The following is a 17,262-nucleotide window of genomic DNA, read 5'->3' as shown; positions in this document are numbered from 1 at the left end:
AGCATCTATGGAAATGAATGAACAGTCGACGTTTTGGGCCGAGACCCTTCATCAGGACTGGAAAGGAAGGGGGGATAGGTCAGAATAAGAAGTTGGGAGGAGGGGAAGGAGGGCAAGCTGGAAGATGACAGGTGAGACCAGGTGGGTGGGAGGAGGGGTGAAGTAAGAAGCTGGGAGGTGATAAGTGGAAAAGGTAAAAGGGCTGGAGAAGAAAGAATCTATTAGGAGAGGAGAGTGGATCATGGGAGAAAGGGAAGGTAGAAGGGCACTGGGGCAAGGGGGCGATGATAGACAGGTGAAGTTGGGCGCCCTGTGAAAGTACTGAGCTGGTGGCTTCATTGTCAGTGTCAAATCTGCCACCTCTCACAGTAGGTGACAAAAGCGTTTTGCGTGTGGTATACATGTCTGCGCGTGTCACTGGGGTGGTGGGGTGAATGGGGGGGAGTCAAAGCAAGCAATATTTTGTGGGAAGATTTTTGCACTAATTGGCAATGACATTTTTGTGTCTGTACCTCTCTTCTCATCACGTTTGAATGATTTCCACAACCTTCTCTATCGACGCTCTCTCCAATGGGCAATTTTTGTGAGTGATTCGCTTTTCTACTTTACGATACTGTGTCATGTCGCTGATTTTTTTTTAAAAACGATGTACCGTGGCAGTGTCCTGTCTCCTGGCATCCATTCTCTGCTGCTGCACCCCTCCTGTCTGTGTCACTGTGTAACCTGCAATAAGGCCCACCTGCATGCTTCAGTCAGCCTTGCCTGCACAATGTGACTCATGAAAATGCCTCTTAATGCCGTTGCTTGGGACCCGTGGGATTATCAGTGTGGGTGCAGTTCCTGACCGCAACCTGCAACACACAACCGAAATGCCTTGAGCCTTGCATGCTGCGCGTGCCCTTCTGATCTCCTCCAGGAAGCGGGGAACCACTTGATGAAACTGATGAAACCTATTTGAAAGGCCTGGACAGAGTAGATGTGGAGAGAAAGGTTCTGATAGTGGTGGAGCTTAAGACCAGAGGGCCCAGCCTCAGAATGGAGGGATGTCCATTTAGAACAGAGATGAGGAATTTCTTTAGCCAAAGGGCGGTAAATCTGTGGAATTCTTTACCACAGATGTCTGTGGAGCCCAAGTCATTCGATATATTTAAAATGGAGGTTGATAGGTTCTTGATTAGTCAGGGTGTCAAAGGTTACAGGGAGAAGACAGGAGAATGGGGTTGAAAGGGTTAACAAATCAGCCACGTTGGAATGGCAGAGCAGACTTGATGGTTTGAATGGCCTAATTCTGCTCTCGTGTCATGGTTTTATGGTCACTGGGGAAGGTGTAATGAATGAGATAACAGCATGCCATTCGATCACCTTGGAGTGAAGAAGGATGCGAAGTGACTTGATAGGGGTGTACAAGATGATAAGAGGCATGGATCAAGTGGACAGCCAGAGACTTTTTCACAGGATGGAAATTGCTCATATGAGAGAACATGTATTAAGATGATTGGAGGAAAGCATAGGGAGATGACGGGTGGATTTTTCTTACGTAGTGATGGGTGAGATAAAGCCAGATACTTTAGGGGCTTTTAAGAGAGGCACATGGATGATAGAAAAATGGAGGGTTATATAGGAGGGAAGGGTTAGACTGACTTGGAGTAGGTTAAAAGGTCAGCACAGCATTGTGGTGTGAAGAGCCTGTACTGTGTTATAATGTTCAGAGTTGGATGAAGAACAGGTGGGAGCTTGGGGCCATTACAACAGGGTGAATCTTTATTCTGAAGGCTGTCAGTACCAGAGAGTTCATGGAGACATTTTGAGATGGTGGTTGTCCATTTGTGTGTTAATTGTTTTCAATGTACTCAATAGCTTGGAGGAACTCAGCAGGTTAGGCAGCATCTATGGAGGAGAATAAACAGTTGACATTCTAAGCAGAGGTCCCACTGAAGGGTCTTGGCCTGGAACGCCTACTGTTTATTCCCCTCCGTGGGAGCTGCCTGAGCTGCTGAGTTCCTCCAGCATTTTATATGTGCTGCTCTGGATTTCCAGCATCTGCAGAATCTCCCATGTTTCTGATGGGGGCAGGTGACTACAGGCTCTCAATCAACAAGCCGCAGAGAATTTGCTGGGGGTACGGGGACAGAGAGAGAGGTTCAGACAGGAGGACCAGCCAGGCGAAGGCACAGGTTTCGTGTTGCTGACAAGGACTGGAGGGGTCCAAAGTGTTGTGAGGTTGCTGAGGCAGGGAGCTGATTACAGAAGCCTTCTGGTCCCCAGGAGTTAGTATTTGAGCAGACTGTTTATTTATTTGGAAATACAGCATGGAAGAGGCCCTTCAAGCTGCCCCACCCAGCAACCCACTTATTTAACCCTAGCCTAATCACAGGACAATTTACAATGACCAATTAACCTACTAACCAGTATGTCTTTGGACTGCAGGAGGAAAGCAGAGCACCCGGAGGAAATCCACATATTCATGGGGAGCATGTACTGACTCCTTGAGGATGATGTCTGAATTGAACTCCAAACTCTGGCACCCTAAGCTCTAATAGCCTCTCGCTAACCGCTACGTTACCACGGCGCCCAGTTGAGTCCCTCAGTCACAGCCTGAGTATCTTTCTGGCAAGGATCCATTCACCAAGTGAGGAATAGTTTTAGGTGAGGTAGTAACTCTGGTAGTTCTGGGTCGATATAGAACCACCAGCACCTCCATGTCCCCAGTGCGTTAGTTCCCCATCTCAATCAATAAGCAGGTAGATTATATAAGAAAGGATGTGCTGGCATTGGAGAGTGTCCAGAGGAGAGTCACAATAATGATCCCAGGAATGAAAGGGTTAACATATGAGGAGCATTTGATGGCTCTGGTCCTGTACTCGCTGGAGTTTAGAAGAATGAGGGAGGATCTCATTGAAACCTATCCAATGTTGAAAGGCCTAGATACAGTGGATGCAGAGAGGACATTTCCTGTAGTGGAGGAGTCTAGGACCAGAGAGCACAGCCTCAGAATAGACGTACATCCATTTATAATAGAGATGAGGAAGAATGTCTTTAGCTGGAGGGGGCTGAATCTGTGGAACTCATTGCCACAGAGGCCAAGTCATTGAATATATTTAAACCAGTGATTGATAGGTTCTTGATTAGTCAGGGTGTCAAAGGTTACAGGGGGAAGGGAGAAGAATGGGGTTGGGGGATAATAAATCAGTCATGATAGAATGACTCGATAGACTGAATGGCCTAATTCTGCCCCTATGTCTTATGGTTTGTTACCCAAGGCAGATGCTGAGGGGAACCTCATTTAATTACCTCCTGGCCTTGAGTTTGAGATCCCCTCTGGTGAAGCCTAGAGAGTGAAGCGCATGGGATAGTTTAAAACCCAGACTGGTGCTTGGCACCGTCAAGGATCTGAAAGCTAAAATTTGCGTAAGACGGATGGAATTGTCCTTGTCTCTGGTATTGTAGGTGGGACGCTCCTCCCTACTAATCGACAATCTGGCCAAACAAAAGCAGCAGCCGGCCTCTGTGCCTGCGGCCGAGAAACCTGTACAGCTGGAACAGCCCGACTCAGAGATGGACGACCTCAGTCAGCAAGGTGAGTATCACAGTCTGCTCATGACCTGGGCCCCATCGATAAATTCAGATTGTTTTTTGCCATACACATTTCCATGTGTTGGGAATTTTCCGTAGTGTGTTGGTCGGTCTGTGACATAAACAAAAACCATCATTCAGCAATTCCAGATTGTTTAATGCTGTTTCAAGTATCTAAGTGTAAGAGTGAGTGAAATAATTTTTACTCCAGATCCTGTGAAAACACACACAATAAGATAAAAGACACAATAAATGTAAAAATGTAATATAAAGAATTATTAAAATATCAAGTTAGAGGTTAAGGGACAGATCTGGAATAAAATATGCATCAATGCCAGCATGTATTTACAATGTAAACAGCTTTATAAATAGTGATTTAAATTGTTTAGAATGACTGGGGTAATAGATAGAGGGGGTGGGTAAGGGGGCTAACTATAACGGTTGATCAGATTGACTATTATTAGATTATCACATGAACATTGAAACATACAGTGAAATGTATCATTTGCGTTAACAACGAACACACGCAAAGATGTGCTGGGGGCAGCCCACAAGTGTCGCCACACATTCTGGAGCCAACACAACGTGCCCACGATGCTCAGCAGAACACAACAGCGAAACTTGCCCCGTTCCTCTCTCCCAAAAAGCACACACATGGTCCTGCAGCCCCAGGACGGGCCCTCTCCAGCAGGCTTCTGGATCACAGAAATTGGACCTTTGACTTGCCCCGTGGACCTGAAGAGAGTCTCAGTCTTGGTATCCAAGTATCCACGGGGCCTCAAGAAGGTGACATCATACATTTAAGACCCTCACCACCCAGGACAAGCCCTCTTCTCATTGCTACCATTGGAGAGGTGAGACAGGCCCCTGAAGGCTCCCACTCAGTGATTCAGGAACAGCTTCTTCCCCTCCACCATCAGTTTAGGATTGACAATGGGAAAGGAGACAATATTTCAGCACCTGGCTGGTTGGACTATGGTTTCAAAATTGTTTAATGTCATTTCCTATGCACAAATATAAAAGAGAACAAAATAATTGTTACTCAGGAGCTGATGCAGCAGAAAAACACACTAAATATAAATACACAAGATAGCTTACATACATATATTGATTGTATGTCCATAAAGTGACACTAGCCACAGGAGTGTCTGTACATAAGGTGTCTGACAGGAAATGATAAAGTAGTGATGGTTGGGGGTGTGGAGGGCTGGGTTAGTGGGTGGAAGTGTTGATCAGCCTTACTGCTTGGGGAAAGTAGCTGTTTTTGAGTCTGGTGGTCCTGGTGTGGTTGTTACGTAGCCTCCTCCCTGATGAGAGTGGGACAAGCAATCTATGAGTAAGGTGGGTGGGATCTTTCAAGATGTTACTGGCCCTTTTCCACCACTGCTTAACCCTTTCTGTCCCTTTGCTTTCCACCAGACTCAATGGAAAAGGAGGAAGATGCCCTTAAGCTGAAGTGCGAGTTCTGTGGCAGGCTTGACTACGCCTACAAGTTCAAAGGCTCCAAGAGGTTCTGCTCCATGGCCTGCGCCAAGAGGTAACAGCCTCAGCAAGACCCAGAATGCCTGAGGAGGATTGGGCCTGCTCTAACAAGCTCAGTCACCGAGGTTGACACAGCTGAGCGGCGAGTAGAGACGCTGACTCACAATGCCAGTGATTCCCGTTCAATCCCCAACTCCTGCGCTGTCTGTGTGTGGAGCTTACACGTTCTCCCTGTTGCTGAGAGTTTGCCCCGGGTGCCACACCCCAGAGGCATGTGGGTCAGTGGGTTACGTGGCATCAGAACATACAGTGAAATGCGTCATTTGCACCAACGGCCAACACAGTCTCAGAATGATGCCCAGAAGCATTGCCATGTTTGCAACACCAACATTGCATGCCCACAGCTCACTAACCCTTAACCCTTACCCAAATGTATTGGGACTGTGGGGGAACACAGAGCGCCCAGAGGAAAACCATGTGGTTATGGGGAAAATGTGCAGACTCCTCACAGACCACAGTGCGAATTGAACCCCAGTCACTGGTGCTGTAAATAGCATTACGCTAACATGCTGCCTGTGATGGTCAATATGGCCCCCAGTGGGCCGAATGGCCTGTCCCTGTGCTGTATTTCTCTACAAATGCTCCTATAGGAACCATGCACAGATTCACTGATTATCGTGTGTGGTTATTTTATTTATTTAGAGATACATCACAGAACAGGCCCTTCTAGTCCAACAAACCGCGTCACCCAGGAACCCACCGATTTTAACCCTGGCCTAGTTACAAGACAATTTACAATGACCAATTAACCTACAAACTGGTACATCTTTGGACTGTGGGAGGAAACCGAAGCGTTCGGAAGAAACCCGTGTGCGTGCAGGAACAATGTACAGACTTTCTTACAGAGGATGGCAGCATTGAACTCTGAACTCCAACGCCCCGAGCCGCAGTAGCATCGCGCTAACCGCGGTGCCTTACGTAGCGAGTGTTACGTAGGACACCACAGCACACCTTCAGCCCGCACTCTTGTACCCACCGACCTTTAAGGAGACCTTGGGAGACGTCATCCAACCCAGCCAGCGTTTCCCTCACTCTCTGAGAGTTTCTTCAGGTAAAACGGGTGGGTCATCGAGAAGATGTGACAGCAGACTTTTCTTTGATCCCCAGGTACAATGTCGGCTGCAGTAAGCGAGTGGGCCTGTTCAAACCTGACAAGAGCAAGTACCTCCAGAAGAAAGAAAGCGGCAAGCTGGGTAAAAGGGGCCCCCGGAAGAACAGCCTGCCCGGGGGTAACAGCGAACAGCCCAAGAAACAGCTGAAGGTGAGGGGAGCACACACAAAATGCTGGAGGAACAGGGCAGCTTCTGTGGAGAGGAAAACATAGTTGACGTCTTGGGCCAGGACTGAGAGGAAGGGGGAAGAAGCCAGAACAAGAAAGTGGGGGGAGGGGAAGGACGACAAGCTAGAAGGTGATGGGTGAAGCCGAGTGGTTGTAAGAATCTGGGAAGTGATGAGTGGAAAAGGCAAAGGGCTGGAGAAGAAGGGATCTGATCGGAGAAGAGAGTGGACCATGGGAGAAAGGGAAGGAGGAGGAACATCAGGGAGAGGTGACAGGCAGGTGAGAAGATGAGGTAAAAGGGCAGAGCAGGGAACAGAAGAAGAGGGAAGGGGAGGGAAAAAAAATACCAGAAGAAGAAATTGACCATGCCATCACATAGGAGGCTACGCAAACAGAGTATGAGGCGTTCCTGGCCATCTTTCGGCCAGTGACTCGAGGCTGTGGCAGCACCGGCCCCTTCAGCAAAGGGGGCCTAGTGGTCAGATTCAAAAGGACCCCATATCCCTGCACAGACGGGTCAGATCCCGGAGGAATGTACATCCCAAAACTGAGAAAACTGATCCCAAGGGACTCCTGATCCCAGCATGGAAGGAATTGATCACTGGAGATTAGAAGAATGAGGGGGGGGGGATCGCATTGAAAATTACTGAATGGTGAAGGGCCTAGATAGAGTGGATGTAGAGAGGATGTTTTCTATATTGGGGGAGTCTAGGACCAGAGAGCACAGCCTCAGAACAGAGGGACATCCATTTAGAACAGAGATGAGGATGGATTTGTTTAGCCAGAGGGATGTGAATCTCTGGAATTCATCACCACAGATGGCTGCGGAGGCCAAGTCATTGGGTGTATTTAATGTGAAGGTTGACAGGTTCTTGATTGGTGAGGTTGTCAAAGGTTACAGGGAGAAGGAAGGAGGACGGGGTTGAGAGGCATAATTAATCGGCCATGATTGAATGGCGGTGAAGACTGGGCTGAATAGCCTAATTCTGCTCCTATGACTTATCCAAGCACTGTGGGATGTTCCGGTGGGAATCCGGGTCCAAGCACTGTGGGATGTTCCGTTGGCAGTCCGGGTCCAAACACTGTGGGATGTTCTGGTGGGAATCCGGGTCCAAGCACTGTGGGATGATCGGGTGGGAATCCAGGTCCAAACACTGTGGGATGATCCAGTGGGAATCCGGGTCCAAACACTGTGGAATGTTCTGGTGGGAATCCGGGTCCAAGCACTGTGGGATGTTCCGTTGGGCAGTCCGGGTCCAATCACTGTGGGATGTTCCGGTGGGAATCCGGGTCCAAGCACTGTGGGATGATCCAGTGGGAATCCAGGTCCAAGCACTGTGGGATGTTCCATTGGGAATCCGTGTCCAAACACTGTGGGATGTTCCGGTGGGAATCCAGGTCCAAACACTGTGGGATGATCCAGTGGGAATCCGGGTCCAAGCACTGTGGGATGTTCCATTGGGAATCCGGGTCCAAGCACTGTGGGATGTTCCATTGGGAATCCGTGTCCAAACGCTGTGGGATGATCCAGTGGGAATCCGGGTCCAAACACTGTGGGATGATCCAGTGGGAATCCGGGTCCAAACACTGTGGGATGTTCCATTGGGAATCCGGGTCCAAGCACTATGGGATGTTCCATTGGGAATCCGTGTCCAAACGCTGTGGGATGTTTCATTGGGAATCCAGATCCAAACACTCTGGGATGTTCCGTTGGGAATCCGGGTCCAAACACTCTGGGATGTTCCGTTGGGAATTCAGGTCTAAGCACTGTGGGATGATTCGGTGGGAACTCGGATCCTAGCACTGTGGGATGTTCTGGTAGGACTCTGGGTCGAAGCACTGTGGGATGTTCCGGTGGGAACTGTTGGATCTGGATACTTTTGTGATCCAAAAGATCTTCAGAAGTCAAGAGTGAGGAATAGAACTTACTGCTAGCAATATTATTGTTAGGAGAGCAAAGAAATAATTGTTACTTCAGATTGGATGCAGCACAAAAAAAAAACAATCAGATAAAGAACACAATAATAATAAAAAAGACACAACAAATATAAACACATGAGATAGCTTATATACACAGATTGATTGTATGTCCATAAAGTGATGCTTGGCACAGGAGTGTCTGTACATAAGGTGACTCTGACAGGAAATGATAAAGTAGTGGTGGTTGGGGTTGTGGAGGGGTGGGTTAGTGGGTGGAGGTGTTGATCAGCCTTACTGCTTGGGGAAAGTAATTCTTTTTGAGTCTGGTGGTCCTGGCATGGATGCTACGTAGCCTCCTCCCCGATGTGAGTGGGACAAACAGTCCATGAGCAGGGTGGGTGGGATCCTTCATGATGTTATTGGCCCTTTTCCGGCACTTTTCTGTATGTGTGTCCTAGATGGCAGGTAGGCTGGTGCTGGTGATGCGCTGGGCAGTTTTGACCACCTGTTGCTGAGTCTTCCTGTCTGCTACAGTGCAATCTGTATCAGAAGCTTAACTTCTACACCTTTCCACCCAAGCAATAAAAAATATATAAAGAACAGTTACTTTCTGTAATACCACCGTCCTTATAGCGCTGAAGTGCGGACGTATGTCGAGGAGTTGGGACCAGATTATTTTTCCTTTGGCACATCTCACACAAAGAGCCAAGACTGAAAGCTGGCTGTCTGTCCTGGTGTTTAATGCTGAACGCTGAAGTGTTTAACCAGGAGACGGTGGGCCTGCATCATGAAATCGGGCTTGTTTAGTACAGTGTTAAAACCACTGGAGGACAATGGGACTGTGGCGGGTCGGCCCCCATGCAGTGAGAATGAAGCCGGTGTTTGTGGCCCATCTCCGAGGTAGGCAATTGTGTTCAGACGTCCAGCTGGCTTCTCCTCGCTGAATAGGAGCTGGAGTGAAGAAAAGCCCTGCAGAGACAATGGCTGCAGCTGGTGGCTGTTTGCAGAGCGGAGCAGGGGGGTGCTGGAGAATAGCAGCCTTCAGATTAATAAAGAGAACAAGAGGCGGATAATCAAAGACATTCGGGGACTCAGCGAGGCACAAGTACCCCACAGAAGGAGCCTGGCCTTGGGCCAGGGGGCTGACAGCACCGCAGCCGTGAGTGTGCGTGTGCTGCTTCTCGCTCCCCACCCCACATAAAGAGACACGCCACGCACTGGCAATTGTCCCACAAGCAGTACGACTGTTCAACACCTCCACCCACAACCCACCCCCAACCACCACTACTTTATCATTTCCTGTCAGTCACCTTGTGTACAGACACTCCTGTGCCTAGCGTCAATTTATGGACAATCAATCAATCTGTGTGTATAAACTATCTTATGGATTTATATTTACTGTGGTTTTTTTGTTGTTTTTGTTTTCTTTATCATGTTTTTTTGTGTTGTATCAGATCTGTAGTAACAATTATTTTGTTCTCCTTTACTCTTGTGTACAGGAATTGACATTAAACAATCTTGAATGTTAAATTTTGAACAACTGCCTTCAACACAGAGCCTGTAGTCCACTGGATCACGATCAGAATCGGGTTTGCTATCAGGACATATGCTGTAAAATTTGTTGTTTTATGGCAGCAGTACAGTGCAATACATACAAAATTACTGTAAGTTATAATAAGAAATACATGAGTAGGTACAGAGGAGCTGTCAGGGGTAAGTTTTTTACGCAGAGGGTGGTGAGTGTGTGGAATGGGCTGCCGGCGGCAGTGGTGGAGGTGGAAATGATAGGGTCTTTTAAAAGACACCTGGATAGGTACATGGAGCTTAGAAAAATAGAGGGTTATGGTAACCCTAGGTAATTTCTAAGATGAGGACATGTTCGGCACAGCTGTGTGGGCCGAAGGGCCTGTATTGTGCTGTAAGTTTTCTATGTTTCTAAATTAAATTAAATAAGTGGTGCAAAAAGAGGGAAAAAAGCACTGGGGTATTGTTCATGTGTTGGTTCATTGTCTGTTCACTGGGCTTCTGGTCTCCACGCTCTGTCGAGCAGTTGCTTGGGCATTCTCGCTGCCTGAGCTGGGTAAACAAACTGTGTGACGGGAAGCCCAGAGATATCAGTGAACTGCCCTGCGGGTGCTCCAGGGTATCCGACATCCCCTAGGATACAAGTTGGGGAATGATCACAGCCACCTTAAAGCACCTCAGAATCAGGTTTAATATCACTGGCATAAGTCACGAAATTTGTTGTTAATGCAGCAGGAGTACATTACAAATGTTAATTAAAACTGTAAGTTACAAATGTAAGTTGTAAAACTGTAAGTTAAGATGTAAATGAATTAAATAATTTGTGTAAACAGCGTATAAAATAATTAGTGAAATAGAGTTCATGGGTTCATTGTCTGTTCAGAAATCTGATAGCAGAGGGGAAGAAGCTGTTCCTGGAATACTGACTGTGTGTTTTCAGGCTCCTGTACCTTCTTCCTGACGGTAGGAATGAGAGGGGGACATGTCCTGGGTGATGTGGGTCCTTAATGATGGACGTTGCCTTTTTGAGGCATCAGCTTTTGAAGGTGTCCTCAATGCTGGGGAGGCTACGATGGATCTGGCTGAGTTTACAACTTTCTGCAGCTTTTTCTGATCCTGTGCAGTGACCCCTCTGTACCAGATAGTGATGTAACCAGTTAGAATGCTCTCCATGGTACATCTATAGAAATTTGCAAGTATCTTCAGTGACATACCAGTTCTCCTCAAACTCCTACTGTAATATAGCTGCTGTCGTGCCTCCTTTGTAATTGCATCAATATGTTAAGCCCAGGATAGATCCTCGAATGTTAACACTCGAGGCTGAACTTGAAATTTTTCATCATTGTGTTGAAGTTCCTTCCTGCGTGGCCCTGATCTCTGAAATGTCCAGCCCTCCAGGATCTCTGCACTCCTGCTGTTATGTTTTGTAACTTCAAAACATTAAACTAATTCAAAGGAAATTTTCGTGTTAACTCTAAGCGAGGGGCACACATATCCCATGGTAGCATGATGATGTATGCAATTTATTTTTACATATAACCCATAATAAATTATTTCAATGAACAACAATGCTTAATTAAAGAAGATTGCTCAAATATTACTGTAATATTAAATACACAACACTCCTCTCTGCTAAGCTATGAACTCCAAATCAATATAGAATGCATCTCAACTATATACACAGTATACTAGATAATACAACTACTATGCAGACATCCACAGCAAAGTAAATTTTAAATCGTCCCATTCAGGCTTAAACTTTTAATCATTGTGGAGGATTTTTACTTGTGTGGGATAATGTCATTCCTGACCGGAGGGCAGTGGGGTGATGTTGTCACTCTGCTTGGCAGGTGAGACATGTAGCTGTGAAACAAGCTCAGTCTCTGGGGCCTTCTCCGTGCTGGGTGTAGGAGCTGACTTGAAATGGCAGGAAGTGGTCCTGACAGCTCTGGGCACCTTTTCTTCTCCTCAGTTTGTGCAGCTTGATCTTGGGAAGATACATTTAGTTCACTGGAGTATTCTCGTATTAATCCTTTACGATCTGATCTGACAAATCCTCTGTTTTTGTATCTCCATTGACTCCTTTCTTTTTGGCCTTCCATTCATCCAGCTGGGCTTTGGTCTCAGCATCTACTTTTACAAGCACCTTTTTGAATCCACTTGAAGTTCATGCAATAACCATAATGCACACAGAGTAGATTTTGGTTCTTCATACTCACAAAGGCTGAATGCTTGCAGCTTTCCTGAAGCTCCTTGAACTCCCTTCCAGCTTAAAACCAAGTCACATTTCGTAAGTAACTGATTAGCAAATCTGAAGCTTTCTCAGATATGTTGCCGACAAAAACTGTTGTAGCCAGACCACTGCTTTTGGCACTTTCATGATTCCTCTGAGCAGCACGGTCCTTCCTTGGTCCAGTATGCTTACCAACCAGAGGCACAGAAGCGGGCACCAGCTCCTGTTTCGCCTCTGTAGAGCAATGGTTCGTGGTGTTCAGCATGGAGATAGATATGGCATCATGCAGTACCTTCCTTAATTTGCTTTCACTCGACTTTAACGTAGGGAATGTGGCATGGAAATTATGAATGGATCTCCAGTCAAGTTGTAGTAGTCTCACCCAATCACATCCCCACAATGCTGGCCCTCCCTACTTTTACCACACACAAGCCCAATGTGGCATGTTGGTTGTTGTATTTCACTGTTACGAATGTCATTGCTGCAGGAGTTAGCTTTTCTCCAACATAAGTTCTTAATTGGCTATCTGCAGGCTTCATTTCAGTGTCTTGGAAATGCCGTTCAAACTCATTTCGTAGAATGACAAACAGGCGAGCCAGTGTCCAATTCATTTTAAATAATTTGCCATTCACTTCATATTGATTGTCTAGGATCTTTTTCGTTTCTTTCAGATAAGAGATTATATACAGGAAAAAACATCATTGTTAACTGATTTCTATAGTTCTGACATAGAAGAGAGGGTGTTTTGTTCTGAGGGTGAAGTCTCCATTAGTACTTTTCACAGCATCCTGAGGGAATGTTCTTGTGGAGAGACTGAGCAGCTGGGAAGGGTCTGGGAGGAAGAGCTGGGAGTAGAAATTACACCTGAGAAATAGGAAGACATCTGTAATAATGCAAAGAAAATTTCAGTTTGTAATAGAACTAAAGCATTGCAACTCAAAATTCTGCATAGAGCCCATCTAACTCCAGATCGTCTTTCGAAATTTAAGACAGGGGTCTCTCCAATGTGTTCGAAATGTAAAGGAAATACTGGAACTCTCACCCATTGTTTTTGGACGTCCCAAACTTCAGGCATACTGGAGTGATATTTTGGGTGAAGTGGAAAAGATTCTGAAGATGGAGCTTGAACTGGACCCAGTGTCTTTTCTCTTAGGCCTACCCAGCAGTCGTATTATTAATGCACATCAGAAAAAAACTTTTTAATAGCCTGATGTTTTGTGCGAGGAAGAACATTTTACTTTGTTGGATATCCAATAAGGCCCCTGGACTTTCTGGTTGGTGTAAATTAATCATGGAATACATTCCTCTGGACTTTTTAACATGTATGGTACACTCAAAAACAGATAGTTTTCATAGTTTTCAAATTGATTGTCTATTGTTAGTTTTCACTTTGTAAATCTTAAGGCTACTCCGGCCTGTGTCTGTCATCATCATCAGATTTTCCATCAACAGCGTGCAGATTCGTGCTCTTTTTGAAACTGCACTTGAGGACTTAGCTTTTTCTCTTCCCTAAGCAGTCCATTTTTGTTTGTGTGCCCAAGCTGCTCTTTGTATGTGTACTACTTTGTTGCATTTTCTGCAAGCTTCACCTTTAATTCTGCATTGCCTTGGTGTACGTGAGCCCCTGCCACAACTGTAACACAATTTGTTTGGCCAGACCGGTTCATTCCTGACTGCAATTTAATTGCGCCTCAGTCTGCTGTTTCCATCGATACAGAAATTTCATCTGCTTTTTTAAATGTAAGTAGTGCTTCCAATAGGAGCCATTTTTGAAGGCTGTCTTGTAAGATTCCCAAGCTAAGTGATCTCTCAGTGCATCATTAAGCCAATTACTGAAGTGACAATGCTGAGACAATCTCTTCAATTCAACCACATATGCTGAAATGGACTCCCCTTCCTTTTGATTTCTGCTTATGAAACCTAAAGCATTCTGCAATCAACAATGTCTTTGGATCTAAATGTTACAGCATTACGTTCACAATATCAGCGAAACTCGTTTCTGCTGGCTTGGTTGGAGCAGTTAATCTTTGAAGTAAACTGTATGTCTTTAAACCCAATGCACTCAGCAAAATTGGTACTTGTTTCTCATTGGATATTCCATTTGCTTCAAAATAGTGTTCAATTAGCTCAGTATACATGAGCCTATTATCTGTTGAGTAATCAAATATGTCTATCTTTCCGATGTAGCCAACCATTTCTGCCTTTTTTTTTAATGATTCTTATCATCTGGTACTCACAGTTTATGAACTCATGATTTCTTCCATTTACTAACGTTTTTTTAAACTCAACTGACGCTGCTCTTACTGTGCTTTTTTTTTGTAATTTTTTATTGAATTTCATCATCAAACAAACATTTCCATAAGATGTATTTCAGATACTGTACATATATAATGCTGTTTTTTTACTTCCTGTTCCTGGCTGCGCTTTTTTTAACTCGAACATCTCGATGCACTTCAACAGGTTGGTAGCCATCTCCAGTTCATTTTAAAAATACCTCAGCACCACTGTTATGTTTTGTAACTGCAAAACATTAAACTAATTGAAAGAAAAACAGGCGAGCAGGGATGGATAAGTCTAACTTCCTGTTTTTACTTTAAGCAAGGTGCACACATATCAGTGTGGTAGCATGGTGACATATGTAATTTACGTATTTTTACATATAACCCGTAATGAATTATTTAAATGAGGCTTCCAGTTCAACATTTAAGAGAAATTTGGATCAATACAGCAGGTGGATGGGAGGGGTATGCTCTGGGTGCATGTTGATGGGACTAGACAGAATAACAGTTCAACACGGACTAGATGGGCCAAAAGGCCTGTTTCTGTGGCGTAGTGCTCTGTGACTCTGCGGCCCAGTACAGGCCCTTCAGTCAACGATGTTATGCCGACCTGTTAACCTACTATAACATCAATCTAACCCTTCTCTCTCACATAGGCCTCCATTTTTCTATCTACAATGTGCCTATTTAAGAGTTAAAATGGCCCTGATGTATTTGCCTCTACCATCACCCCTAGCGGGCCATTCCATGAGCCCACCACTCTGTGTTAAATAAATAAATGAATGAATGAATAACTAACTAACTAACCAACCCTGACACTCCACCTATACTTTCCTCCAATCACCTTGGTTTTGCATTGCACGTTCTCAGTACCTATAAGACTATACAGACGTATGTAGATGTATGTGTGTGGGTTTACTTCGTGTGAGCCAATTTCCCCCCCACATTCCAAAGACATACCGGTTAGTAGGTGAATTAGTCATTGTAAATTGTCCTGGGATTAGGCTAGGGTTAAATAATTGATTTCTGGGCTGTGCGGTTCGTTGGGCCATAAGAGCGTGATCCACACTGTATCTCTAAATAAAATAAAATTTTAAATATTCTGTACTATTGAAGTATGATATGATCTGTCTGGAAGGCATGCAAACAACATGCACATAATGCTGGGGAAACTCAGCAGGTCAGGCTGTGTCGATGAATGAATAAACAGTCAACATTTCGGGCTGCGCTGATCCTGATGAAGGGTCTCGGACCAGCTTTTTGTGCGTGTTGCTGGTAATAGGTGAGACCAGGTGGGTTGGGGAAGGGAGAATGGAGTAAGAAGCTGGGAGGTGAGAGGTGAATACCTGAAAGGCACGCAGACAACAGCTTTATCTCAGTTTACTGAAATGACTTTGATGGCGGCCTCAGTGCCTCCCACAAGACATTACATTTTTGCTGGTTTGGTTTGGTTCTGGGGGAGATTGTGGTCCATTGGAAGCCTGAACGATTGCGAGAAGGGTTGGGGGAGAGAGTGAGGGTGTGGAGATTTGGAAACCTGAGCCACAATCGCTAGTGTATCAGTATGCAGCTTGGGAGAGTGGGCAAAGAAGTGGCAGATTGAATATAGAGTAGGGAAGCGTACGGTTGTGCATTTTGGTAGAAGTAAAGGCACAAAGTATTTTCTAAATGCAGAGAATCAGAGGTGTGAAGGTCTTGAGAGTCCTCATGCAGGGTTCCCTAAAGGTTTACTTACGGGTTGAGTTAGTGATGAGAAAGGCAAATGCAATGTTAGCATTCATTTCGAGAAGACAAGAATACAAGAACAAGGATGTGATGCTGAGGCTTTATAAGGCATTGGTCAGACTGCACTTGGAGTATTGTGAGCAGTTTTGGGCCCCATATCTAAGAAAGGACGTGCCGGCTTTAGAGAGGATCCAGTGGAAGTTCATGAAAATGATTCTGGGATGAAAGGGTTAGTGTCTGAGGAGCGTTTGATGGCTCTGGGCCTGTATTTACTGGAATTTAGAAGAATGGGGGAGGGGGTCTCATTGAAAGGCCTCAATAGAATGAATGGAGAGGATGTTTACCATAGTGGAGGAGTCCAGGGCCAGGGGGCACAGCCTCAGAATAGAAGGATGTCCCTTTAGAACAGCGATGAGGAATTTCTTCAGCCAGAGGGTGTTGAATCTGTGGAATTCATTACCACTGATAGCTGTGGAGGCCAAGTCACTGGGTATATTTAAAGTGCAGGTTGATAGGTTCTTGGTTAGTCAGGGCATCAAAGGTTACAGGAAGAAGGCAAGAGAATGGGGTTGAGAGGGTTAATAAATCAGCCATGATGGAATGGTGGAGCAGATGCGATGGGTAGAATGGCGTAATTTGCTCCTATGTCTTATGGTCTTTTGGCTCTGAGCACCTTGCATTCTTTACCTCAACAGTCACCAGTGACAGTGGGCCTGAGTCAGGAGGACTCCAGCCGAGGGTCGGATAACTCCAGCTACGAGGAACCTCTGTCGCCAATCTCCGCCAGCTCCTCCACATCGCGGAGACGCCAGGCAGAGCGGGAGCTCGATGTCCACGAGCTGAGGATGCGGGACCTGATGGGGATTGGGCACCACTTCCTGCCCAGCGACCCCACCAAGTGGAACGTGGAGGACGTGTGTGAATTCATCCGCTCGCTGCCAGGTAACGCTTGAGTGACGGGCAGATTTATCGCTGGGGGAGGAATTGAAATGAATGGTGGGTGGCTTCATAGACTCATAGAACATTGACCAAGGTCTTCCATGGGCTGTAGTTTACCGTGGATGTTGCATCCTACCTGTCAAACTCTATTCTTGGTTGGTGCAACTGTAACAAAACCCAATTTTCCTCGGGATCAATGAAGTATGACTATGACTAAACACAAGCCTGGGCAGTATGACATGGAGAGC

At 45.8% G+C, this 17,262-nt stretch overlaps 1 protein-coding gene across 13 annotated transcripts in view; it reads left to right on the top strand.

Moving 5' to 3' along the window:
• The window catches only part of LOC134337922 (polyhomeotic-like protein 2), a 308,667-nt gene that overhangs the window by 284,028 nt on the left and 7,377 nt on the right, over positions 1 to 17,262 (top strand). For 11 of the 13 annotated variants that reach the window (XM_063033308.1, XM_063033302.1, XM_063033299.1 and 8 more), the window contains 4 exons: positions 3,448 to 3,577; positions 4,993 to 5,110; positions 6,223 to 6,376; positions 16,771 to 17,017. In XM_063033308.1, coding sequence (XP_062889378.1) covers positions 3,448 to 3,577; positions 4,993 to 5,110; positions 6,223 to 6,376; positions 16,771 to 17,017 — 649 coding nt within the window. The remainder of the gene's footprint in view (positions 1 to 3,447; positions 3,578 to 4,992; positions 5,111 to 6,222; positions 6,377 to 16,770; positions 17,018 to 17,262) is intronic. The other 2 variants (XM_063033301.1, XM_063033300.1) reach the window with 2 other exon arrangements.

This window comes from Mobula hypostoma, chromosome 25, assembly GCF_963921235.1.
Source record: "Mobula hypostoma chromosome 25, sMobHyp1.1, whole genome shotgun sequence".
NCBI lineage: Eukaryota > Metazoa > Chordata > Chondrichthyes > Myliobatiformes > Myliobatidae > Mobula > Mobula hypostoma.
The sequence above is the reverse complement of the archived record's forward strand: the minus strand, read 5'-3'. Positions and strand labels throughout refer to the sequence as shown.